The sequence below is a fragment of the Nansenia antarctica genome (genome assembly GCF_963989245.1).
Source record: "Nansenia antarctica genome assembly, chromosome: 1".
Lineage (NCBI taxonomy): Eukaryota > Metazoa > Chordata > Actinopteri > Argentiniformes > Microstomatidae > Nansenia > Nansenia antarctica.
Window position 1 is genome coordinate 65,745,997 of NC_137674.1, and position 20,882 is coordinate 65,766,878.

Below are 20,882 nucleotides of genomic sequence, written 5' to 3' on the forward strand. Positions count from 1 at the left end.
CACTGGCTACAAATGTGTACAAACTTGATGTTTTTCCAATGTATGATTTAATTGTCAACACACCAACTGCACCCCTGCAAAACTTTTGACAGCTTGACAGCTGCGAGTACAGGTGGGCGGGGTAGGCCTAGAGGGATCTTATCATATCCAATGTTGAAGTCTCCCTCTACTGGACAGAAGTGGTTAAACAGTAGGCTACACCAGCAACTCGTGCAACCAGTGGACTGGACCTGATTGTGACGATGGCGCCCTACAGTGTCGAGCAGAGATAATGTCTGTACATCTTCTCTGTTTGTGTACAGGAGTGAGAAGAACATTTAATAAAAAGTTTGGTTTTATGCTTGCACCTTTCAAGTGGTATAAGCTTGCATGTTCCATATCCCATAACTTCAACAATCTGAAAGTACTGGACATTCATGAAGTCAGTTATAAAGACATAAGTTATTGACAAATCTGCCTAGCCAAAAATCTGATTTTGTTGTTGTCCTGGGAGTTTTTATAGTGTAGGCCCAGGGATGAACATTGGATCGAACTAGCTGTGAAAAATAATGGTGCATTATAATATCTCGCTGTATCACTTCGTGACATCATTGCACAGGTCTATTGATGACGATGAGTGTGGAAAAACTATGTCACAATGGTATAGTTTCATATATATGTCCACATGTTTGTTTTGCGTACATTCAACATTTGATTACCTTAGTGTGATCATAGTGCTGGTTTTATACACTGTATAAATCTTGAAAATGGAAGATAACACGGAAGAGAAACCTCTACCATGGTGGGATCTGATTTTCATAAAGAGGTAAAGAAAGAAAAACAATTTCTAGGAGGACACCTCCCTTGACACTATCAAAGAGAAGCTATCTTCTGTTGAAAAGGAGGACATCACCATCAAAGAGGAGCTGCAGGACGCAGTCGACTCCTTCATCAAGGTGCCATCAACTTCCTACAAGGTAAGAAGAACTATTAACTATTCTACAAACAACTTAGATCCCCTAAGATAGTTATTTTAATTACATCATGAATTTCTTAGTAGTTTGCCTTTAAGCAAGTGTTGTTGTTTTTATTACAGTATCATATCACTGAATCTGTTCTGTCTGTTTACAGCTACAGGAGGGGGAGGAGTAAAAACAGGAAACAACTATTGACCAGCTTGTTCCAACCATCGACTGCCTGGTGCCCGCTATCAATGTGCCTTTGCCCACCATCGACTGGCTGGTGCCCGCCATCAATGTGCCTTTGCTCACCTTTGACCTGGCACTAACCACCATCGACCTGCCAGTGAACACTATTGACCTGCCAAGGAACACCATCGACCTGGCAATGAACACTATCGACCTGCCAGTGAACACTATTGACCTGCCAGTGAATACTATTGACCTGCCAGTGACCACCATCAACCTGCCAGTGAACACTGTGAACGATGCGCTGGGCGCTTTTCACCACCTGTTGCAGGGCCTTCCGGTCACACACAGTGCAGTTGCCGTACCACACTGTGATGGTGAGGATGCTTTCAATAGTGCAGCGGTAGAAGTTGGTCAGGATCCTGGTAGACAGCTGGGCTTTATTCAGTCTCCTTAGGAAGTATAGGCACTGTTGCGCCTTTTTGACCAAGGAAGCGGTGTTAAGGGTCCAAGAGAGGTCCTTGGAGATGTAGACCCCCAGAAACTTAAAGCTGGGAACATGCTCCACCTCCATCCCGTTGATGTAGATGGGGGAGATTTCACAGCATCCAGTTTTTCTGAAGTCCACAATGATCTCTTTGGTTTTGCTGGTGTTGAGGGCCAGGTTGTTGTCAGCGCACCACTCCTCTAGGTGTTGAACCTCCTCCCTATAGGCCGACTCCTCATTGTTGCTTATCAGGCCTATCACCGTGGTGTCGTCTGCGAACTTGATGATGGAGTTCGATCTGTGCATCGGTACGCAGTCGTGGGTGAAGAGGGAGTGGAGGGAGGGAGCTCAGCACGCAGCCTTGAGGCACACTGGTGTTCAGGGTCAGGGTGAAGGAGGAGCGGTTGTCCAACTTGACAAGCTGGGGTCTGTTGGTGAGGAAGTCTAGGGTCCAGTTGCCGAGGGAGGTGCTGAAACCAAGGTCTCTGAGTTTGGTGACCAGCTTGGAGGGGATGATGGTGTTGAATGCTGAGCTGAAGTCAATGAACAGCATCCTGGCGTAGGTGTTGTGTCGAGGTGCGTCAGGGTGGAGAGAAGCGCCGTGGAGATGGCGTCCTCCATAGACCTGTTCTTTTCTTGTGGTAGGCTGGGGGTCTAGTCCGGGGGAAAGCTGGGTTTTTACATGGACCATGGTGTGTTACCCATTCTGGATCCACTCTGGGCAGTGCTCATCATCCACTGTGTGTGTGGATCTGCAGCAGGGTTCTTTGGCAGAGCCAGTGACAGATTGTAGATGTCAGTGTAGACCGGGGTCAGTGGTCTAGCTCCTGTCCTGAGCACCCAGCCAGGAATGCTGTCAGGGCCCGCAGCTTTCCGTACATTCACGTTGCTTAGTTGGTGAAAGACCTCCTCCTTGGAGAGAGTGAGTGGCTGGTGATCTTGGGGGGGCTCGGTTTTCGTGGCTGTTTCTTTGTTGTCCTGGTCAATGGAGAAGTGCCAAAAGAGATGTGGTCTGATTGCCCTAGGTGGGGGAGGGGAATGGCTCTGTAGCCATCAGCTATGTTTGTATATAGACATGTTCAAGAGTTTTGTCACCTCTGGTAGGGTAGGAGACATGCTGGTGGGATTTTGGTTGTGCAGTCCTCAGATTGGAGTGGTTGAAATCCCCTGCAGTAATGAAAGCACCCTCTGGGTGTGCAGTTTGTTGGTTGCTAATGGCAACATGCAGTTCTTTCATAGATAGCTTAGCATTAGCATCTGGGGCTATGTAGGCTGCGCTAATAATAACAGCAGAGAACCCTCTCGGCATAAAACGGTCTACACTTGATCATCATATATTCCAGATTGGTAGAGCAATGACTCTCAAGGATGGCAGTGTCTGTGCACCAAGTTTTGTTGACATAACATACAATTGTTATCAGGCTCTACACACTGGAGACATACCAGCTTGAAAAGAAAGGGACTGTTATGAGGTTTTCTGTTATTCCACAACGGTTGCCTAACTGAATTGGTCTAGAATTGAAGGGGGGGGACTCTATTCATCCTTAGCCTCGAAACAGTAGGACTGACTGGTGCTTTTGTGAGTGACTCTCTGTCTGATCACATTTGGGGTGTGTGTGTGTGTGTGTGTGTGTGTGTGTGTGTGTGTGTGTGTGAGTGTGAGTGTGAGTGTGTGAGTGTGCGTGTGCGTGTGTGTGTGTGTGACAGATGTGTGTGTGTGTGTGTGTGTGTGTGTGTGTGTGAGTGTGAGTGTGAGTGTGAGTGTGAGTGTGAGTGTGTGAGTGTGCGTGTGCGTGTGTGTGTGTGTGTGACAGATGTGTGTGTGTGTGTGTGTGTGTGTGTGTGTGTGCGTGTGTGTGTGTGTGCTTTTGTAGGATTTTCCCTTCTCTAGCTTTGGTTGGAGAATAATGTTTTTTTATGCTATTGTGAGAAGACTGATACTGCTGAATATCATAACTGATGTGTCATTATAGTTTATATATATGAATGACCTGAACTCAGGTTACAGGAAGAAGACTATTGTCTCCATGACTATTATATCCATGATGACTATTATACCCATGACTATTATATACCCATGACTATTGTCTCCAATGTTACATCATGCACTGAAAATATCAGTGGTGTTGCAGTTGTCTTCCTTTGGTCTTGGATGAATGTTCAGAAGCAGCAGGAACATCCATCTCTGAAGTTACAAAACAAAAACAAACGCTATACAAATAAAACTGATTGATCGATTGAAGTTGGTAAATCTTCCTCTGTGTACGATTTTCAAAAAGTAGGTGAGTTTTTTTTTTTTACGGTTCTTGGCAGTACTGTACCTGACGGAATAGTAAAATAGGTGGGTAAACCCTATGAAAAACACTGACCTGGCATACAGTAACAGGTATTAACCCATGTCTATACTTGGTGTGCCTGATCTTCGTAAGGACAACAAAACCACAATCTTGTGAAAAAAAAGTTTCTTTTTGAAAAGCTAAAATATTATTCTGTGGCTCAATCCTCGGTTGCTGCTGTGTGTGTGTGTGTGTGTGTGTGTGTGTGTGTGTGTGTGTTATCACATTGTAAGAGTCTCTAGGCACAGAGGGAGGTCGACACAGAGAAACGGTTCAATAAAGGCGTTTTATTTTGTGCACCAAGTTCAGAGTCTTTTCTCCCGACTACTACTGACGTTGATACGTGCCGGCAGCGAATTTGCGAAACCTAGGATGGTATGGGGAAGGCAGGGCAATACCGCTACCTGATTGCCAACCAATCAGGTAGCGGTATTGCCCTGCCTTCCCCATACCATCCTAGGTTTCGCAAATTCGCGTCCCGGCAGCGCACGGCTGGTTTCGCCCGTCACGCCCGGCTGTGAGCCCCCCCCTTTCGGGTTCTGCCCGCTCCACTCCTCCTGCTGGGATCGGCTTGCGGGTGCTGCACAGCCTCTCTCTCTCTTTCTCTCTCGCTCTCTCGACCGGTTTTCACCGCCTCCTTTGCTCTCCCGAGGGAACAAACACACACAGGTTAAATAGACCAGTGGGATAACGAGTCTGATCACTGACATCTGTCAGCTCATTATCCCCCCCCCCCCCCCAACGACAGTCTGGCTCCCTCTGCAGGCCAGAACGCGCCATGCTCCTTGTACATTCCCTACATTTTTGGGCATTGATGAAGTCTCCTTCTGTTGCCCTACCTCCAGTCTACACCCCTCCCCCCCTCATCACATATCAAGTACTGAATCACAGAGTCCTGACCAACAGTTTCTCATTGGACCATCACTGGAGGAAGGAGGAGAGGAGTGGAGAGGTGGGGGCAGTCAGTTCTTCTTCAGCTCACCTGTTCTCAGCTATTGTACATATACAGAGCGAGAGTGCGAGCGTGAGAGAGAGAGAGAATAGGGAAGGTATCATATCAGTAACAGTGAGAAAGAGAGCACCTTGAGCAAGAAAACTTCTCAGTTTGAGAAACATATAAGAGATGAGGTGGATTACGTTTGAGTGTGTGTACGTGTGTGTATGTGTGTGTGATAGGCTGTTGACAGTGGTCCTGAGTTAGTGTGTGGTTAAGAACAAGTGTGCGTGTGAGTGTGTAACCACAGTCTGTGGTCCCCTAATTGTCAGTGAAAGCGATAGAGAGTGTGTGTGTTTGTGTGTGTGTGTGTGTGTGTGTGTGTGTGTGTGTGTGTGTGTGTGTGTGAGAGAGAGAGAGAGAGAGACAAGGTCTTTGCAGAGCTCTACAGAAGGATATTAGTGATTGATTGGTGAACACTCACTGCCACAGGAACCGTCGGGGGTGACAGCATGACCTCTCTCCACCTCCTACTACCTGTCCTCCTCTCCCTGCTCCTGGTTTGGTCTCCGTGTACGGGGGCAGATGAGGATTACGTCCTGCCCTTCATGGAGCACCTGGACCGGGATGGGGACGTCACCCTGAGGTGGGGGTTCAGTGAGGTCCAGGGTACCATCACGTTTGAGATGGCCGTCAGGACTACAGCCTGGGTGGGCTTCGGGTTCAGTCCAAAAGGGGGCATGCAGGGAGCGGATATCGTCATCGGAGGAGTCAGACCCGACGGCACCTCCTATTTCACGGTAACTGAAGTCTGAACATTTTATATATTTGTGTTTTTTACTGTAGCAGTAGTTGTTTTTGTTCTACTTGTTTGAGTAGTGGTAGTTTGGTGTGGTAGTAGAAATACTGTTACACTAGTGTAAATGTTGTAGCAATAGTGGACGTGGTAATCGACTCGTAACAATAGAAGAAGTATATACATTTCCAAAACTGCCAAAAAATATCAGACTTTTTAAGTCTTTCAATTGTGAACGGTATTGGTTGAGCGACCCTTTGGCGCTCCCTTGGTGTATGTATGTATTTCTGTCTGTCGTAATGACTGTGGTACCTGTCTGGTAACAGGTGTGAATGCTTGTAAGGAAAAATTGTAAATGAAAAGCACAACGTTATTACAATTCTGTTGTATTATCGTAATAACAAAATGGACTGGATTGCACTTATATAGTGCTTTACAATTGCCTCTCATTCAACCATTAACACACACATTCACACACCAATGGTGGCAAGCTACCATGCAAGGCACAGGCCCGCTCATTGGGAGCATTTTGGGGTTCTTCAGTGACACCTCGACAGCCGGGATCGAACCGCAGACCTTCGATCATCAACGATCATTAGACGCCGGCTCTTGGCCAACTTCGCCGAATCCTGACCAACTTCTACCGCTGCACCATTGAGAGCATCCTCACCAACTGCATCACAGTGTGGTATAGCAACTGCACTGTGTCCGACCGGAAGGCCCTGCAACGGGTGGTGAAAACCCTGCAGTGCATCGTTGGCACCAAATTCCCTTCCATCGAGTCCCTCCAGGCAACCCGGTGTCGACAGATGTGTCCCGGTATCAACAGAGGGCGGCAAACATCATCCCACCCCAACCACGGACTGTTTGACACTCTGATAAACAATCCCGCCCTCCACACACCCCGCTGAACTATTGCCCCCCCCCCCCCCCCCCACACACACACACACTTGACTATGACTCTCAGTACCCCCCCATCTTGGGATACTAGGGCTATAACAATGAAAAAGGCCAATAATATGATGACAATGACAATACTTTGATGGCTGCTCATCTCTGGTTAATGTGATCACTCTATAACATTTGCACTACTGATGTTTACATTACTACCTTTTAAGTTACTGTATTTGCACATTGCACACTCCTGATATAGCTTCTTTTATACTTCTGCACATTAGATACTGTACATAAACTACCTCACTGTACATAGCCCATAACTGTATATACCTCTAAACTATGCTGATGTTTACAATACTACCTCTGCAAATACTGTATATTACATAGTTACCTATCACTACCATTCTTGTTCGATTTATATCATGCCCTTATATCACTATTTGCAGTTTTGGTTGGATGCTAAACTGCATTTCGTTGTATAGTACTTGTACTCTGCAATGACAATAAAGTTGAATCTTATCTAATCTAATCTCATCTACCCACAGCCACCCCTGTTATTACATCAGTATTTCCTTGTTTTCTCTCTGGTAGGATCGGCATGCCACAGGGGAGACACTCCCCTTGGTGGATGACGAGCAGAGCTACACTCTCCTGTCCCTGACCGAGGTCGAAGGTCACACCAACATGACATTCAAGAGGTTGATCCAAACGTGTGACAAGGACGACTTCCACATCACTGTGAGCCAATGCTTAACCAGACCTGAGTCAAATAGATTATGTCAAAAAGTTTACATTATTTAAATTGTGCTTGATTTTGTTTAGAGCTTGCACTTTTTGCTATTCCATTGGTTCTATTGTACCTGGCAATTAAATCAAGTGCAACTATTTGAAGTATCTGACAACGCTTAGTGGAATTTGATCCATTTACTGTATGACAGACAGGAAAGGACTGGGACCAAACATAAAATGACTAAATAGGATATTGTTCTTTTGTTAGATTAATGTTGTCAGAAGTCACGTTGTCATGTTGTAATGGTCTATTTCCAGTCAGAAAACTAATTTTCTTAATTGAACACTAAACCAACATTTTGCTCCCACATCAATGTTTTACAACATTGCGGTTTACTGATTTATTAAACAACAAGAAACACCAGCTTCCTCCTTTCAACTATTCAGTACTATACATTCTCCTGGCTCCCAGCCAAGTGAACTTACATAGAATAATAAGTGACGTTCAAAGGTGAGGATGGGCCTGTTTGTCCTCTCCCAAGAGGCTGCCTGTTTAACAATGGCATGACTTTTAGGACAAAAAGGTCTATACCCTGAGAAATGTAATTTACCCTCATGGCCGTTCCGAGATTCAATGCAGTGTAAAATGTGCCAAGTTCCATTGTTGCCGCATGCATTCTTTGAAAGGTTTTGATGTTCACGCTCTGATTTTCATTGTTGTGGTCTATTGTTTGTAATGCTATATTCTCTCCTTGTGTGATGGCAGGTCTCCAAGCAAGCTCCAGTTTCCTCCTGATCCTCCCACCCCCTGATTATTTTCCCCTCGGTTCACTGTGTTGTGTTTACCTGTGTGTGCACCTGTGGAGACCATTCAAATAATATATTATCATTACAGTAAATGAATTCACAACTAGGCTATTAAGTAATCAGGGGAGTGGAACAATTGTCTATGTACATTTAATGTTTTTACAACTGGGATTTTGTGACACTATAGGGTTTCGTGTCGTATTCACAAATCCAGTTTTACAAGAATTCCATAAATCCAACAGACCACTAATGTAGACTTCTCTCATACTCCTCAAAATGTGTTGGTTATTCTTTGCTCTTGTGTTTATTCAAATGTTATTGTGTTTTTAACATAACTAGGATCACCTGTATGATGTTTTTCAGGTAAGGTTAATGGCCATGTGGGTAAAAACAGAAATGGAACTTTTCCTTATTATTTCCCCCCGTTGCGTCACTCGTCTTGAAGGACGGTCCCATCAAGCTGATCTATGCCTATGGCATGACTGATGAAATCAAGTACCATGTCCGCAGAGGAACCAAGGAGGTGAACCTGCTCAAGTACATGCCCAGAGCCATCCTCCCAAACAGCACCTACATGGACTTCACAGTGCAGAATGTAAGAGTGACCAAGCATGCATTATTTGCACAAGGAGCGTAAAACATCAGAGACATCATCAAACATAACATTAAACATACACATTATAAAACACCATGAAGTCATCATAGAAACATCACAAAACATCATAAAGCATCATAGAACATCATAAATATCATAAATAATCATAAAAAGAGCATCATTTGTGAAATCATGTAATCAAAGCTTGTTGATAAGCTGTATGCTGCATGGGACAAAGGATGTGATGCCTCTTTTTGTCCACATCCTGGGCATGCTATCTTCTATACCTTCATTCTGTACCTTCTATACCTTCATGCTGTACCTTCTATACCTTCATGCTGTACCTTTACCCTGAATGTAGCAGTATTAGTAGTTCCATCCCTCAACATAGCGCCCTCTCAAACCATGTGTCGATATTTAAATTACAGACCCAACACTCACAATAGTTTAACCCAGAATGCATATTATAAATGTCTCTTTTTTACGATGTTCATAGGAGAAATCCAATTTTAAGTAAAAAGTGTGAACATCTGGTGGTAACTGTGGGGAGTATGGAGGCTCATGCAGTGCTACCTTGAGGATATACTTTGTATTACATGTTGTAATGTGACAGGTCAGCTGGTCAAGCACATTCTTTTTAATAATTTAATTAATTTGACCATTTAGCAGATGCTTTTATCCAAAGCGACTTACAATTAGAGAATATGGCTTAGGGCTAAGTGCGTTACTCAAGGGCACACTAGTGGTGGTGTTCCCAGGTGAGCTTTGAACTCATGACCTTCTGATCACCAGTCCTACTCACTATCCACTCGGCCACTATCATTTAAAATACTACAGTAGTACTACTAGTAATACTTCACCACTGCATGATGGCGTTAACCCAGTTAGGTCATCTGTTCCCTTGCAGTTTACTGTGCCTGCCAAACACACACACTATCAATGCAATATCATTGCGGTACCGAAGCTGAATGGGACACATCACATCTATCGGGTAAATATATATCTCACATTATGCTACAGTGTATAAAGGGTTGTCATTCCCCCTATTTTCACTCCCTGAACAAATGTATTTTGTGTATAACATAGTAATAGCATTGTAACCATCAGATGTTCTTATTTACTATTCTCCTCCTCCTCCTCCCGCTCCACCTCCCCCTCTCCATGTTGAGTTCAGATTGAGCCAGTCATTGAGCAGTTTGACCTGGCCCACCACATGCTGCTCTATAGCTGCTCATCATCTGTGACCCAGCCTGATGAAGGGGCGTGCTTTGGGTTAACTACAGGCAACGACTGTTTGTCATTGGTGTCAGCCTGGGGAGTGGGAGGAGGGGTGAGACAATGCCCCCCGCTGTACAAACACACACTCACCCACACAACACACACACACACACACACACACACACACACACACACAGACAAGCCGGAAAACAGGCAGAAAGACAGGCAGGCAGGCAGGCAGGCAGGCAGACAGAGAGACAGACAGACAGCCAGACAGGCAGACAGACAGAGAGAGACTGACAGGCAGACAAGTATGTAGGTAGGTAGGTAGGTAGGCACACATGCATGTACGCACACTACATTCATATTTATGGTAATATAATTGGATGAGTATGGTTTTGTTTGTGGGAAATCTGAGTCTTTGTTTCTGCATCTTCTCCATCCCAAGGCGTTTGAGCTTCCGGAAAATGCCGGCATTCCCATTGGAGGAGAGGACGACGCCACCTTCTACAAGCTGGAAATTCATTACAACAATGTCAAACAGGAAGCAGGTAACATCCCACAGCCAAATCATGCAGTATGAACTAATTTTGCTGTTATCTTTCGCTGACCAAGAAGTTGCTGAAGCTTCAAGGAAAAGTGACGATTGAAGCTTGATCCTCGGGGTGACTTAGAAGTTAAAACTGCTCTCTATGGCTCTGGCTGTGCCCTGTAATATTGCACCTCTATCTAGTTCACACCAGAGTGGTATATTATATATACATCTAATATACCACTCGGGTTCACACCACTTACACTAAGCTTAGGTCCAGGTCCATCACCCCAGCTATTGGTCCTCTGTGGCTCACAAAGCTTAGGTTGTAGGTTCGATTCCTGCCAGGACCATATATAAGTAAATGTATGCACTCATTGCAGTGTAAGTCGCTTCGGATAAAAACGTTAGCTAAATGGCAGATCTTATTATTATTATTATTATTATTATTATTATTATTATGTCGCCCCTTACAGGTCGGAGGGACAACTCAGGGTTGAGGCTGCACTACACAGCCCAGCTCAGGCAGCACAACGTGGGCATCATGTCGACAGGCATGCTGGTGGCTCCCACGTGGGGGTACGCCATCCCACCCAACGCCTCAGCCTTCCGTAGCTACGGCGTGTGCAACACCTCACACTTCCCAGAGGTACACGGCGCGAACAAAAACATCTGGTAAAGAGAGAGATTTGGTCTCTCCAACTGCAGGGTGATGAGCTTATGGTGGAGGGCACCTATAACATAGCTGACCACACAGGACCAACAAAGGTTGGTGTACACTCTTAGATAGAAAAGGGTTCTAAAATGGTTCTTGGGCTGTCTCTGGGGAAGAACTCTGAGGAACCCTTTTAGGTTCCACGTAGAATAATCTGTGTAATGGGTATGGAACCAAAGAGGTTCTGTAATGGGTATGGAGCGGGTGCGTCGCTATGTACGGAGGAGAATATCTACGTTTCCTTCCACTTTGTTATTCCCCTCCGATGCTTTTTGAGAAGGATAGATGAATAGATGCCATGAAAAGAAGTGAGATCATTGGCTAACAAATTCATTGGAGAAACAGAGGTGGGATCCAGCATGGTGTCGTAACACTAAGGGGCCGGTTCACACCGCGGACGTCAAGCTCAGTAGCGTGTGTGCATTTCATTTTGGCGCCCACGTTTCCACGTGCCGCACGTGCGAAGGCAAAACTCAATGTACAAAGACAGGGCTGGCAGTATGGGAGCCACAAGAGTGAGAGACGTAGCAGTTCCGCCACGCACACGCACTGCTGAGGTACTGATTTCCGGTGTGAACCAAGCGTAAGGGAGGTTTGACATTGATCCTGTTTAAGATGTCCGGTATTCTCCTTCCTGTCACTCACGCTCCTCCCCCACCCCCATTCCCCGCCTCCCAGCTCCTGGTTGACCCAATTCCTGACCTCCAGGTATTTGCTGTGGGGCTACACACTCATCTGGTAGGGAGGAAGATACGAGTCGGCCTCTTCAGGTAAGAGAGAAAGAGAGAAGGCTCCCATTGAAGGGCATGGTTGGTGTTCAGAATTAGTCATTGTGACTGGTTATGGCAGGTGACACTGTCATTCCTTATGACCATGATGGGACTCTATTTTGACCTCCCTCCCTAAAGTGGGTAGAAGTTATACTAGGTTAGTTAATTAAAGTAGCTGCTTCTTTCTAAAGCTTTAAGCTCTTCGTTGTTTTACCATGAACAGGGGTGGAGAGGAGATTGACATGCTGGGCTTGGATAACGACTACAACTTTGAGTTCCAGCAGTTTAACAACCTTGGAAACATCAAGACAGTTAAACTGGTATGTGTCCTCCCAAAATGTGTGTATCTACTGCCCATATATTTCCATGTTATAACTTACAGTATATGAGATGCCAGCCAACTCTACAGACAATGAGCAATTTACCATTCATCTCTATCCAGTACATTTTTGTGACAGAATGGCCTATGATTGTCGACTTGGTGAGGGAAAGTGATTATCCAATGAGTTATATGTGACAGCAGCTGGTGAAACCGGGAACAAGTCAGCAGCCAAGCAAATGTTCAGCCTTTTTTCAGGAAAACTTTAAATAAATTTCAACGTTGTTGAAAATCAATGACACACTCAACTAACACAGCTTGTCAACTAACACAGCTTGTTTTGTGAGCCTGCTAACAATGTAAAGTAGTGTTATAGTTTACTAGGTAGTAGTGGGGATTACTCACAGAATCCATTGCATTGCAATGTTTTGGCTTGGAGTGTGTGTGTGCATTGATTTTAAACAACGTTGAAATGTATTTAAAATGTTCAGAATAAAAGTCTGAACATTTTGATTGGTTGCCGACCTGTTTCACCAGCTGCTGTCACAAATTGGTGAAGGTTTCTGGTCTGTTATACCTGACGTCCATTCTTGGTTGTGGAGTTATCTCTAAAGGAAAAACACTTCTCTCCCACTGCAGGGTGATGAGCTTATGGTGGAGTGCACCTATAACACCACTAACCGCACAGAATCAACAAAGGTTGGTGTACACTCTTGGAAAGAAAAGGGATCCAAAATGGTTCTTGGGCTGTCCCTGTGGAAGAACTCTGAGGAACCCTTTTGGGTTCCATGTAGAACAATATGTGTAATGGGTATGGAACCAAAAGGTTCTGTAATGGGTATGGAACCAAAAAGGTTCTGTAATGGGTATGGAACCAAAAAGGATTCTACATGGGTTCTCCTGCGGGAACAGACAAAGACCCCTTTTGAGTTCTAGGTAGATTTTTTTTTTTTAAGAATGAGAAGACAATATATTAGCAGCCAAATATTATACATACATACATAACAAACATATTATATAAACATAGCTAACTGTTTACTATCATTTCTACCTACTGTACTGGTATTATGTGGCTGTTCCATAACTTGATGTCTCAGTTGAAAAGAGATTGATTGTATGATGATTGTAACGGGTTATTATTCACATTTGAATAATGAAAGACATTACACCCACATTACATGTATTGTAACGTCTCTTTAACAACGTTTTCTTCTCTCACAGTTTGGATTTGCGACTACTGATGAGATGTGCCTTGCCTTCATCTTCTACTACCCAGCAATCAATGTCAGTCTCTGCCTTAGCCACCCAGACATGCACTACTTGGCAGCCATTTTGGGGAAAGAGAAAAAACAGTAAGAGGGAGTCACATGGTCACAGTTTCACACACTCAGGGCATATTTCCACTGTTAGATTGACACTGTGTCTATGTAGAGTTTGTTTCTAGCATGACCGTTGAATCCTCATGTTATGCACTCTATTATACTATCAATAATGTCTTTGAAATCCATAGATTGGTCCAGGAGATTATGATCCAATCTTGGGACGAGGAGGCCATTGTTCTACATCAGGCCACAATGAAGGATATCCCTCAAATCGAAATCATCACAGACAAACATGTAAGCGTCTCTGAAACAGCGCCATGTCCCTATACTCTTCTCTTCCAAGACTGTTCTCCATCATGTCCATTTAATGTGATGACAATGTTAGTGTAATCAAAACTGATTTATCTGCTAGTGTATTTTCCACCTCACATGAACTGTAACTATCTCTGAAACACCACAGGCCAAGTCCCAGTACTCTTTCATACTTTATCTTCCTTTCATGACCATTAATGTGACAGGCCTGGCTAAGCAAAAACATAATGTTTTTTTTTATTATCATTAAAAAAATCTTGACTATGAATTTATCTTTTTGTTGTTTGTTCTGTCTTTTGTACAGTGTCCTTGAAAGGTGGTTTTAAATTAAATCTCTTCTTCTTCTTCTTTTTCTTCTTGTCCTTCTTCTTCTTATTCAGAGAAAATGAGATAAGGAGACAGGGACATTAATTAAAACAGACACATCAAGCCATACACTCTTCTCGCCAGAAAATATTCCTATGTCACTGAGACATCTCATCCTACCTCCCCCTTTCTGAAAATATTCATGTTCTGGCTGCCATATTCTAACCGCTCCATTACTTTGCTCCTTGCTCCTTCTTTACAGGGTAACCACTCACTGCATGCTGAGGAAATGGTCCGGGACATGAAGGTGACTCCCTCAGTAGCTTGCAAGAGTAATCTAGTCACATCATCGCCCAACACTTCTCAGGTCCCAAATCCCATGACCCCCATTGGAAGCAGTTCCAGGGTTGTGACCTCAGCAGGAAGTGTACTGCTGCTGCTCTTTGCAGGCTCTGCTGTGATAGAAAGGGGCTTTAGATAGTAGCCTATCGAAAGAAGTACTTCAGTGAATGCTGGCTTGAAAGCCATTGTAGGGCATTTTACTATCATATCATGAAATTATTTTTGTCATTACGAGAAATAGTGAAAGCAACAACATCTACATTGTGTGGGGTTCAAATATGGGTATGAATGTATTTGTCGGTTTCAAATTCTTCCAATTCTTTATATGAATGAATCAAGTCAAGTAGGCTCAAGTAGGTCAAGTAGGCTCCCTTTGCCCTTAAGATTGATTGTTCTTTTGCACTACTATTGCCCCTGTTGTATGAAATGTACTATAGAAATAAACTTGCCTTGCCTTGACTTGTCAGTGTCAAAATAAATACCTATTCAGAATTTCAGAATACATCTAGGCTATATTAAAACACAACGTTGAAAGAGTGAAGGGGTATGAATACTTTTCGAAGCCATTATGTCATATGAATAGGGAACCACAAATGAAAGCCGAAAATCCCAATTGTATGGAAAAACGTGAAAAGGCGGCAATCCAACATATCGGCCAAGGCCATCTTATCTTTATTTATCTGCGGGTGTACTGCAGTGGCGGCTGGTGATAAAAATGTTGGGTGGGGCACAGGTTATGGGGGCATGCTCCACGGGGAAGAATATCAACTTTAAAATCTGGATTTACAGTCGATTTTAGCATGAGAATATATATATAACTTAATTATTTTTATATATAACTTATTAAAGGGCAAACTGCAAACACAACAAAAATATAATGCACAACAACTGACAAATCAACTGGAATAGTCTTTGTTAGCAGAGTAGACCTAATGTTAACAGAATGGACTTATACCCTTTGTCTATCTGTGCAGCGGTAAGGTGAATAATTCTAGCAGTACTGTCCAGACAGTTGTCTTGTTTAGCCATTCAACTAGGCATTATTTATTCAATGGAGAAAGACATGGAACACAATGCAATTGTGATAATAAATGTGTTCTTTGTTACTTCTTTAATTAAATTAAAGTGTACCTTTCTATTATCATACAATATTTCCTTGAACATGTAAACTCTATAATCATACAGTTGTCTTTCTATTAGTTGTCTCTGTCATACTGAACTGTTTGTTATCATCCTGAACTATCTCTGTTGCTCACCTCACCTCAGTTCTGTCTCTATTGCTCTCCTCTCCTGTTGTCTGTCTCTCTGTTGCTGTCCTGTTGTCTGTCTCTCTGTTGCTGTCCTGTTGTCTGTCTCTCTGTTGCTGTCCTGTTGTCTGTCTCTCTGTTGCTGTCCTCTCCTGTTGTCTGTCTCTCTGTTGCTGTCCTCTCCTGTTGTCTGTCTCTCTGTTGCTCTCCTCTCCTGTTGTCTGTCTCTCTGTTGCTGTCCCCCATGTTCGCCTCAGTGCTGCTAGCGACACCCGACCCAGTGCTAACTGCTTCGTGGCTCTCACTCTCAACAACATTGGTCGTCGCAGCTGCATTTTTTAAAATTATTTTTTTACTTAGCTATTCGGTTGTTAAGTCGCGACGTGTTTCCGGGTCCAAAGTTGGCTGAGGCGCTGTCTTCGAAATGCCGCAATAATAATAATAATAAATTATATTTATATAGCTTTTTTCCGAGGCTCAAATACCCTGACAATATGGGGAAAACGGGAAAGTGCTGTGTCCCTTGTTGTATGAATAGATCCGAGTCTAAAAAACGATTAAACTGTCATTCTACCGCTGTAGTACACTGGTATTCTGGTGCGGAGAATTTCTGGTTTGGACCCGGAAATTGCAAAACGTCACGTTTGACGTCAGACTTAACAACCGGATATTCAGGGCTCTCAAGTCTCACGCATTTTTTTTTTTTGTATCCAATGTTAGGTGGCCGTCGTGGCCCCCTAGTGGTAGTGGCCCTAGGCTGCAGCCTAGGTAAGCCTATAATCCGAGCATGCTCAGGGCGCATATTTGTGCGCCCCGACCGGGAAATAGGAGACAGCCAATTGGAGCGCTGCTACAGCTCACGTGTAAGCCAAAAGTATTTGCACTGCCATAGGGTCCCATTCGGCCGGCGTCCCGACACTCTACCCTATGTATTTTCACAGTGAATTTTACACACACACAGATAAAATGTTTATTGTATTGGAGGATTTTTAATGAATGCTGATAGGCGCCGACAGAATATCAGCCGCATTTTATGAATAAACAATGTTTATTTTTACAAATCTTTTACAAGTAGCAACTAGGAAGTGGGGGCGCGTTGGAAGGTGGGGGCGGCGCCCTAGCGCCCTCTATTGGCCAGCCGCCACTGGTGTACTGAATAAAACATGTGTTACTATAGACGATTTGTTTTTGTATTAAAAAAAATAATAAAATAATATATTTTAATATATTTATTTATTAGGCTATATGTAGGCCCTCTTTCCTTGCAGTTTATTGTCCCTGCCAATCGCACACACTACCAATGCAAGATCATTGCAGTACCGAAGCTGAATGGGAGACGTCACTGTTATCGGGTAAATATATCTAATTTAATGGTTTTGTGCCAATTTATGAAGGCTGGTAATTACACATTTTTCATTCCCTGTTTTGTTTAACATTGGTTACAATGTTATGTCCTTATTCACATTCCTCTCTACCTCCCACTTTACTTGTTGTTCAGTATGAGCCAATCATTGAGAACGTTGACCTGATCCACCACATGCTGCTCTATACCTGCCCATCATCTGTGACCAAGACTGACGAGTGGACGTGCTATGAGACCGAAAGAAACGAGGAGTGTTGGACAGTGGTGACAGTGTGGGCAGTAGGAGCAGGGGTGAGAGACTGCCCCCTTCTGGGGATGCTGTGTACAAATGCATATAGAATTGGATGAGTAATGTTTTTGGCCAGGGAAAAGTGATAAATGAGTATCTCCATCTTCTCCATCCCTAGGCGTTTGAGCTTCCGGAAAATTTCCATCGGTGGAGAGTATGATCCCACCTTCTACAGTCTGGAAATACACTACAACAATGTCAAACAGGAAGCAGTATGGAGGACCAAGTCTGTCAACATTAACAATAAATATATAGATACATAAATGAATGAATGTATGAACAAATAAATGAATGAATACACACAGTAATAATGAAATACATTTCTATATTTATTTATTCTTTTATGCATTCATTCATTGTTTTCCACATTGTTTTCCACGTTCATTCTTTGTTTTCCACATTCATTCTTTGTTTTCCACATTCATTCTTTCATTCTTTCTTTTCCACATTTATTCTTTCTTTTCCACTTCATCAGATCTGTATGCAAATATCTGGGGGCGTATCTTGCATGTTGTCCACTCCCCTACGCATTTTCATTGGTTGATACCGCGCGTGACGTATAAAGCATCGACGCAGTTATTACCACAGACGGGTGTCTATAGCCCCGTTCTCACACAGTGGCTGTGTTCGGAATAGCCAGTGTTGGGCGCGTTACTTTTAAAAAGTAATTCGTTATAGTTACTAGTTACTTATCCCCAAAAGTAACTGAGTTAGTAACTGAATTACTTCATTATAAAAGTAACTAGTTACTAGGGAAAGTAACTATTGCGTTACTTTTGACCACGGTGCAGCGGGCTAGCGGGTCCCTATCAGGAAGAAAATAATTTGGATTTTTTTTTCTTTTTCTGAGCAGGTTTCAGCAGAGAACTTTTCATATTTATTGCACTTCAACAGACCACAACTGGTAGACATACTGTACTTCAAGTATTTTCTTCATTACAAAAGTAAACATTTAACAATATGAAGTGCTTTTAAATCTTTGTAGTGTAAATTAAATAAATCAAGCTGTCACACAACTTCAGACAACTGGTAGATATACTGTAACTTCAAGTATTTTCAACACAACAAAAGTAAACAGTTAAACAATATGAAGTGCTTTTAAAGTACTACTGAAAAAGTAAGACATGAATTTCTTGGACAAATCCAACTTTAGCTCCTAAACATTCATTCATTCATCTATCCATCCGTACACTCCTTCCTAACACTCATCCATCCATGCATGCATTCATTCATCCAGCCAACCCAGTCATCTAACATCCTAGCCAATATGAAGTGCTTTTAAATCTTTGTAGTGTAAATTAAATAAATCAAACTGTCACACAACTTCAGATAACTGGTAGACATACTGTAACTTCAAGTATTTTCAACACAACAAAAGTAAATAGTTAAACAATATGAAGTGCTTTTAAAGTAGTACTGAAATCCATCCATGCATGCATTCATTCATCCAGCCAACCCAGTCATCTAACCATCCTAGCCATTAAACCAGTGATTGTATCTTAAAAGCAGAAGCTTTTCAAACTTCTGGTCAGAGAGCCTGTTCCTCTTTGGTGTTTTTTATTGGTTTTTATAAAAACGCAACACCATGTATACAATCAATTACTCAATCATAAAACAATCAGACATTTAAGACATTTCATTCAACAACAACCAACATTAAACTAACTAAAGTGCTCAGTGTTCAGTGTATTGTCCAGTGTAGTGTAATGTTCAGTGTTCAGTGTTCATTGTCCAGGTTCCAGTGTCGGTAGGAGGCAGGGGTAAAAAACCTGTTCGCTGTGCATCCGGGAAAAAATTCCCCTGCAGCCCTCTAGTTGTAGAGCGACTACTATCCAGTTTGCCCACCAGTGCAAAGCCGTGGCTCCCCCACCTCCCTCCCGCGAGGGACCCCACACACCCGACTCACCCGACCCCCACCACCGGCGCATCCGGCCCAGCCCACCAGGCTCAGGCTCCTGTAGCCCTTCACGAGGCTAGCCGGACCAGGCGCCCCAGCGGTGGAGCAGATCGAGCACGCAGGCCGACCGGAGGCCCCCGAGGAGAGGCCCAGAGAGCTCGGCGCATGGCAGGCAAGCAGAGGCGAAAAACCTGTACACAGCTTATCCAGGAAAAAAGCTCCCTGGCTCTTCTCAGCTTGTTCCGGGCTGGGGGTTGGGGGTTGGCGGGTAGGGGACTGGGCCTGTAGCTGGGGGCCTGGAGTTGGGGGGGGGGGCCCGGAACAGGGGGTTTGGGGTCGCTGAGTTGGAACCTGGGGTTGGTGCTGGGGTGACGTGGTGGTTCCAGCCGGTCTCTGCTCCTGGGTCTGGAAGCCTGGGTAGGTGTCAGAGCTGGATATGACCTGAAAAGATAGGCGAGTGAGAGAAGGGAGGTGTGCATGGTTTGTGTAGTGTGCATTTTGGTGTCAGGCGGGTGATCAGTACTTCCCTGTGACCCAGTGGTGTTGGTCATCCTGGTGCTGGTGGTGCTGGCAGAGACGGCTGGTTCGGCTGTGGGTTGTGTGTGGTGATATTCTGGTTAGGGTAGGAAGTGGGTCAGTGCTGTGTACATGTGTAGGTGGTGGAAGGTGCAGTAAACTTCCCTGTTGGTGTTGTGCGCTGCTCCTCTCCTGGTCCTTGTGATGGTGATACTGCTGACCAGGGCTTGTGCTGGAACGGTGGTGAAGGTGATAGTGCAGGAACTGGTGGTGTAGTGAGGTAGGCCCGGGGTGGGGGGGGGTTGGGCGATGCGGCGCGGCATGGGGGGCGGTTTAGAGGATGACGTCCTTCCATCTCTCCACCCCCCACACCGCTCTTGCTTGATCCGGGTTATTTTTAAAGTCAACAATAGCATGGTCCCTGAGGAAGAGGGTGATTCTCCTCCTCAGGGTTGTCAGGTCGACGCTCTGTTTCTGATAGACCCTGATGTTCCTCGTCTCCCAGAGTACCTGCTTGACGGCGCTGATGATCCTCCACTGTTGTTGTAGTTGGGGGGTTGTGCACCCCCCGGGAGGACCATACAGGATGTTCTCGGCCGTCAAGCGGGGCAGGGTCTGCAGGCTGTTTAGGGAGACAGAGGGAACAAACAGGGCCCAGACCCGCCTGGCCATGGAGCACTCACAGAACAGGTGGTTAATGTGTTCTGTGTCCGTGCATCCGTGGGGGCATTTCTCAGTCTTTGCGATGTGCCGCCTATGCAAGAATTCCCTAGTGGGGAGACAACCATGAGCAGCCATCCAGGCAATGTCTTTTTGTTTATTGTTAGTACATTTATGATGAATGTTTTTCCATACCTGTTTGGAGTCCACGGCTGTGCTGGCCTTGGGGTGAGTAATGGTTTCCTTCGACCTTATGAAGGTCATAATGTCTTTGTATTTCCATGAGGCCAGCCCAGCCGCGGACAATCCTGTCCTGAAGGCAAAGTCCCTCCATATCTTGTAGACTGGAGGGGGGTCCCAGCTGTA

General features: G+C 44.3%; 1 protein-coding gene across 1 annotated transcript; it reads left to right on the forward strand.

Moving 5' to 3' along the window:
* Positions 1–5,396: 5,396 nt before the first annotated feature.
* Positions 5,397–17,603, forward strand: LOC308152155 (DBH-like monooxygenase protein 2 homolog; the record flags this gene model as incomplete). Its single annotated transcript, XM_080525073.1, has 13 exons — positions 5,397–5,684; positions 7,169–7,315; positions 8,559–8,708; positions 9,616–9,699; positions 9,883–10,038; positions 10,375–10,477; positions 10,935–11,107; positions 11,852–11,943; positions 12,167–12,263; positions 12,902–12,961; positions 13,484–13,546; positions 17,290–17,445; positions 17,562–17,603. The coding sequence occupies 13 exons, from the start codon at positions 5,397–5,399 to the stop codon at positions 17,601–17,603; spliced, it is 1,611 nt and encodes a 536-aa protein (XP_080381199.1).
* Between the last annotated feature and the right edge of the window lie 3,279 nt (positions 17,604–20,882).